This window comes from Diaphorina citri, unplaced genomic scaffold (assembly GCF_000475195.1).
Source record: "Diaphorina citri unplaced genomic scaffold, Diaci psyllid genome assembly version 1.1 scaffold3080, whole genome shotgun sequence".
Lineage (NCBI taxonomy): Eukaryota > Metazoa > Arthropoda > Insecta > Hemiptera > Psyllidae > Diaphorina > Diaphorina citri.
Genome location: NW_007380492.1, coordinates 19,767 through 25,903, shown reverse-complemented (window position 1 = coordinate 25,903; position 6,137 = coordinate 19,767). Strand labels below are relative to the sequence as shown.

Genomic DNA, 6,137 nt, shown 5'->3' with positions numbered 1-6,137 from the left:
TTCCCTACACGACGCTCTTCCGATCTTCAAATATGGGCCTGGTTAAACAAGTCTTCGAAAGAACTCTTCCGCTGCGCCACCAACAAAATAAAAATAGACATTCTGATGGTTCACGCGGGTCTTGGTTGGTCCAATGGTAACGCGCTTGCTTGCCATGCAGAAGGTCCTAAGGTTCGAAGTCCACCACCAAAAAAAATGTATTCTTTTTTCCATTGTAAATATTTCAATGCGTTTCTTTCTGGTGTTCTCGTATTGACCCAGCACCTGGGATGGGTTGCCTATTACACTAATAAGGATTAATTTGGCTTGATTTCAGCTCAATGAAGCTGCCTGGTATTATTACATCTCCAAGATTGTCGATTTACTAGATACGGTAAGGGAACTTTTTTTCTCATTTGCCTTTTTTTCGCACTCACTTTATACCTAACTCTCTGAAAGTATGAGATGTAAAATAAGTAGGTGTATTTTAACTTCGGAAACGTAATACTGACCACTGGTCCAATGGCAAAGTGAACACTAGACCTGGCAAGTGAAAAAAAACTTGAGACGTTTAGACTGCGGGAGTAAAGGGACTTTTCAGTCTCATTCTGGCAGTATAAGCAGGGTATATTCTATTCTATTCCAAAGTTTATTAAAGCTATTCTATTCTGTTTCAGGTATTCTTCGTGCTGAGAAAGAAACACTCGCATGTCTCCTTCCTTCAGATACGGTAAGGGAACTTTTTTTCTCATTTGCCTTTTTTTCGCACTCACTTTATACCTAACTCTCTGAAAGTATGAGATGTAAAATAACTAGGTGTATTTTAACTTCGAAAACGTAATACTGACCACTGGTCCAATGGCATCAAGTGAACACTAGACCTGGCAAGTGAAAAAAACTTGAGACCTTGTTTAGACTGCGGGAGTAAAGGGACTTTTCAGTCTCATTCTGGCAGTATAAGCAGGGCATATTCTATTCTATTCCAAAGTTTATTAAAGCTATTCTATTCTGTTTCAGGTATTCTTCGTGCTGAGAAAGAAACACTCGCATGTCTCCTTCCTTCATCTGTATCACCACACTGCTATGGTCTACATGTGTTGGGGATACTTGCGCTATTTCAAAGGTATGCGTGTTTCACCGTCCGGCGATGAAACATCTGCTACATTGGACTCTATGGGTCTGTGTCGTAGCATGTCCATTCTCTATGATCTTTTTTTACTTTCTATTTTAAGGGAGTTTGTTAGGAGACATTGTAAATGTAGAAGCACCCTACCATCACGTCACGTCACTTGAAGTAACGGGGAATCAAAAAGATGTAGTTCAAAGTTTTCCCATAATACCTATTGTAGGTAATATCGTTCAGGACAGCCATACTACTATCACGTCACTTGACCTCAAGTGACGTCATATTAATGTTTCTGTCCTGAACGAAATCACCTACAATATTATGGGAAAACTTTGAATTTGAACTACATCTTTCTGACTCCCCTTGAGTTCACATCAGTGGCGTAGCGTCCATGTAGGGCGTGTATGGCGGCAGTATCTAGTAAATCGACAATCTTGGAGATGTAATAATACCAGGCAGCTTCATTGAGCTGAAATCAAGCCAAATTAATCCTTATTAGTGCAATAGGCAACCCATCCCAGGTGCTGGGTCAATACAGGAACACCAGAAAGAAACCCATTGAAATAGTTACAATGGAAAAAAGAATACATTTTTTTCGATGGTGGACTTCGAACCTAGGACCTTCTGCATGGCAAGCAAGCGCGTTACCATTGGACCCACCAAGACCCGCGTGAACCATCAGAATGTCTATTTTTATTTTGTTGGTGGCGCAGCGGAAGAGTTCTTTCGAAGACTTGTTTAACCAGGCTCATATTTAAGATTTTATTGAGGGGGGGGGGGACGTCCCAACAATGATGTATCGGGGGGGAGGAATGCTCCAATTTTTTCGGTGACCGGTCTACAATGAAGGAGAGAGAGAGAGAGAGAGAGAGAATTTTTCGGTGTCCGGCCTACAATAAAGGAGAGAGAGAGAAGAGAGAGAGAGAGAGAGAGAGAGAGAGAGAGTCCGAGGGCCTACAGAGTATAGTGCAGGAGCAAAAATAGAAGTTTAGGGGCCCGGGCCCCTAAATAGAGGAGGAGAACTATCGATAGTTTTGACTATCGAACGCTATCGATAGTCGAGGCTTGACTATCGATAGTTTTCGATAGTTTTTTTCTGCACATTTTTCGTTTGGTTTGGTCGTTTTAGAAGTGAAAATTCTTCCAACTGCTTTCCAGCGAAAATGAGACGTTGCTGGTCAGGAGGGATACCTTCCTTGTCTTGGATCTTGGCTTTTACATTTTCAATAGTGTCAGATGGTTCGACTTCTAGGGTGATGGTTTTACCAGTCAAAGTCTTCACGAAGATTTGCATACCACCACGCAGACGCAGGACCAAGTGAAGGGTAGATTCCTTCTGGATGTTGTAATCAGACAGGGTACGTCCATCTTCCAACTGCTTTCCAGCGAAAATGAGACGTTGCTGGTCAGGATTCCCCCTCACATGATTCCAATACACTAATTGACATTAATCTTACAAGCATTCCAGATGAGTACATGTTCTCACTATCACTATTTCACCGCTGGGTACTGAAAACATTATCCAATGCCATTGAGTTCAAACAAATACGAATGAATGCTGTACAAGGTAGTCTTACAGAAAATGAAGAACTTCTGTCACATCTTCAAAGTATGAGTGGTAGAAGTGAGCAGTTCCTTAAAGTCCTGTGCACTTTCAATAAACCCTCAGGGTACATTATTGTTCCAACATCTCAGTGTTTTACAGCTCTAATTGAACAAAATGTGGACACACATAGACATGATTTCACACTTGGGTTTCAATTGAATTTCATGGAATTCCTATGTCAAATACTGTTTGACCTAAGTGCTTACCAAGTGTATAGAGAAGATTATATTGAAGCTAAAAGTAACATAGCTCATTGTAAAAGAATATTTGATAGTCTGCCTGAAGGTCCCGTATCTCCCTACTGTACTGTGACACAGGGAGATATACAAGGCTATTGTGAAGCAATTGGAGTTGATGTTGATGAGAAGAACACATTGGAACTCATGCTACTAGACTCTATCAATAATGACTATAGGAATGTCATTGGTATTCTACAACAAGATAATCTGGTCAATGAAATTCCAATGAGTGCTCGTATATCCCTAGAGCTTGATGTTGCAGCTTCTCTAGCGACAGGCAAGTTTAGTGCTGCAAGAGATTTACTGTTTCAAATACAAACACTCAATGCTATCAGACAAGCACCTGTTATTTCTGACTATGCTACCAAGTTGTGTGCTTCCAAGAAAGGGATTGATATTCTAGTGTGGGCCCTGGCACCTGTTCTGAAAAATGCTACTCTAGAAACTAAAACGAAACTTCAGCTGTTTTTACTCAAACTACTTGACCAATGTGATGAGACAACTGTACAGAGTTTGGTTAAGCATAAAGAGGTATCAACTCTGCTCAGCAAAGAAGAGGTGGCAGACATCTTGGAAAAGAAGAACATGGATCAGTCGTCTGTTCTGGAGTCAAGTAGTCTTATGGATGCTCTGTGGATTACTCAGAATGAATCTGGTATGTATGGATCAATATCATGGCCCTTTTCCAAACAATCAACAAGGACATTTTTTTTTTGCCAATGTGACCAAGCAACATTTCAACTATATCTGTACTCTAAAATGCATTTTATAGGACATAGCTTATGAGACTAAATATAATCACACACCGTTTTGTACATAATATCATTCTATTTCACAGGTAGGAACTGTGACCTGGTAGCTACAGAGAGACAGTTAATAGCCAGTTTCAACGTAGAAGACATCAAGCAGTACATCTACACCCTGTGCACAAACAGTAACAAATGCATGTGGAACCTCTGTCACAAGCGATGGCAATTGCCCATTCCTCTACAGAGTGTCATCATGAACTTTCCTGCAGGTGATATACCTACTTTTATGTGCATACTTTTTTCTCTCAGAAGAAGTTTCATAGAGGGAACTGTAACAATGAAGGTTTCATCATCCCAAAGTCAAAGAGAGAAGGAGGATAATAGAGGGAACTGTAACTTATCACCCCGAAAACAAAGAAGGGAGAGTGATGCAAGTAATCAATGTTCATTTTTTATTTGTTTGCAGGTTTTATCCAGCAATACTCATTCGTCATCCTTGCCAAAGCCAGAGAACTGAATGACATGCAAGAATATGCTGGTGCACAAAACCTACTCCAGTCCTTGGAGCTGGAACTCAAGAAACAAACGCAGAACTCTGTCCTGGAGTTCAAACTTCAGCAGCTTATTACATGGGAGTCTCTACACTTTAGTATCAATCAGTTACTGGATCAGTGGCCAGCCCATAGCCTGGATCCTAAGACTTTGATCACAAGGAGTCAGGAGTGTTTGGAATGTCTTCAGTCAAATGATAATCACGTGATACCGAGACTAGAGATCATAGAGGCATGTAGTCTAGCATTACTGAACCTCATGGAGTGGCAATATCTATCTACCTTCCCTATGGTACAACGTTGTATTGCTACTCAACTGTGTGCTTCCCTCGCTGTGGCCTGTATTGAAATGGAAAAGTCAAAGGGAAACAAGAAATTCTCGCGAGACTTGTGGGATCTTGTCGTTCCGATATTCGCTGTGAACAAACGGAAACATGGTAACTATGGCGGTCCTCAACCTCCTGTACGTGAGTCACCTATCTCTGTGTTACAAATGAGTCAGTTCCTAACCAAGCTACGGGAACCTACTGCTATCATTGTCATGGCTACACTATTCACCCGTGTATATAATATTCTACGTGATGATCAATCCATGGAAGTTCATATAGAGTGGATGAACCTGTGGCCTTCCATGCTCCCTGGTAATGCAGCCATGTACACCAACGCACGTACCGTGACTTCCATCTTGGAGATATTATCCTCTCTCCTCACAGACGCATTACGTTATGAACCAAACAATGTCAACTTTCTCAAACTGCTCGCGGACATTTTCTTCGTCAACAAACACTTTAGTTCTGCCATGAAGTATTACATCCTGTCTATCATCTCTATCACGGATTATTTCTCCCGACGTATCAATAGACTTGTTGATAATCATGTATACCGGCGTATGATCAAGTGTTGTATCTACTTGCAATGTTATACCCAAGCAGCTGTCCTGTGTCAGTTCCTAGACGAGGTAGACTATACAACAGCATTCAAATCACTTGCTGAAGAGAACTTCTGTGCTGATGCTATGGATTCTTATTATGATTGTATCTGGGATATGAACATCTTGGAATACCTGGTATGTCTACATCATAAGCGGAATGAGTATGTACGTAAGCAACAAGCTATCAATATCATCGGCCTGTTGGAACTCAATGCTAATAACAATGAGGAGATTAAGAGAGAAGCAGCTAATAAAAGGAAAACCAAATTCCTGCAGGCTCTTGCCTCTCAGTATGTTGCTTAGAGGTCGTGGGTTCGACACTCCCCAACAAAGGTCCTGGATGTGATCACCATCACAGCAGAGCAGAATCCTGTGGAAGGTGGATTTGCACACAGACGGATACTTGGGTTTCGGGTTCATTCCCGCTTGGTGCGTCAGAAATGCTTTTCGTCTCGTGTTCTTAGGATTCTGGAAGGCGCCTCAGAGATGTTATAGGAAATACGAAGTAGACTGAAAGGCCTTTTGTGACTATCTCACAAAAATGTGAAAAGGAGGGCTATTGCGTTCTACCATGTAGTAAGCTCATTTTCCCAGGCTGAAAACTCCACACTCGCTTGATGGGATTGATTGTTTTCCGATTCTGCAAAGTTAAAGTAAATTACAATAGGAAAAAAAAGAAAAAAAAAAACTAGAAACCTGTTGTGTAAAAAAAACAAGAAACTTTTATTATAAAAACGGGAAAATGTGAAAATAACCTAAAATATTGAAGAACAATGTTCATTGTGGTAAAAATAACAATGTGAATAGTAACTTTTTCTTTAATACTCTAACCTATTTATGAATCACACGACTTTTATTGAATAGAATAAACTGATAGCCTTGTTATCCTCGCCGAATAGGACTGAAACAGTCCCTTTACCCGCAAGCAGTCTAACAAGGTTCGGTATATTTTGATG

At 40.7% G+C, this 6,137-nt stretch overlaps 2 protein-coding genes across 2 annotated transcripts in view; one reads left to right on the top strand and one right to left on the bottom strand.

Moving 5' to 3' along the window:
• The window catches only part of LOC103519968, a 41,857-nt gene that overhangs the window by 26,676 nt on the left and 9,044 nt on the right, over nucleotides 1-6,137 (bottom strand).
• On the top strand, nucleotides 2,525-5,518 carry LOC103519969 (integrator complex subunit 8-like). The gene is made up of 3 exons (XM_008485060.3): nucleotides 2,525-3,605; nucleotides 3,789-3,968; nucleotides 4,166-5,518. The coding sequence occupies exons 1-3, from the start codon at nucleotides 2,582-2,584 to the stop codon at nucleotides 5,482-5,484; spliced, it is 2,523 nt and encodes an 840-aa protein (XP_008483282.1). The 5' UTR covers nucleotides 2,525-2,581; the 3' UTR covers nucleotides 5,485-5,518.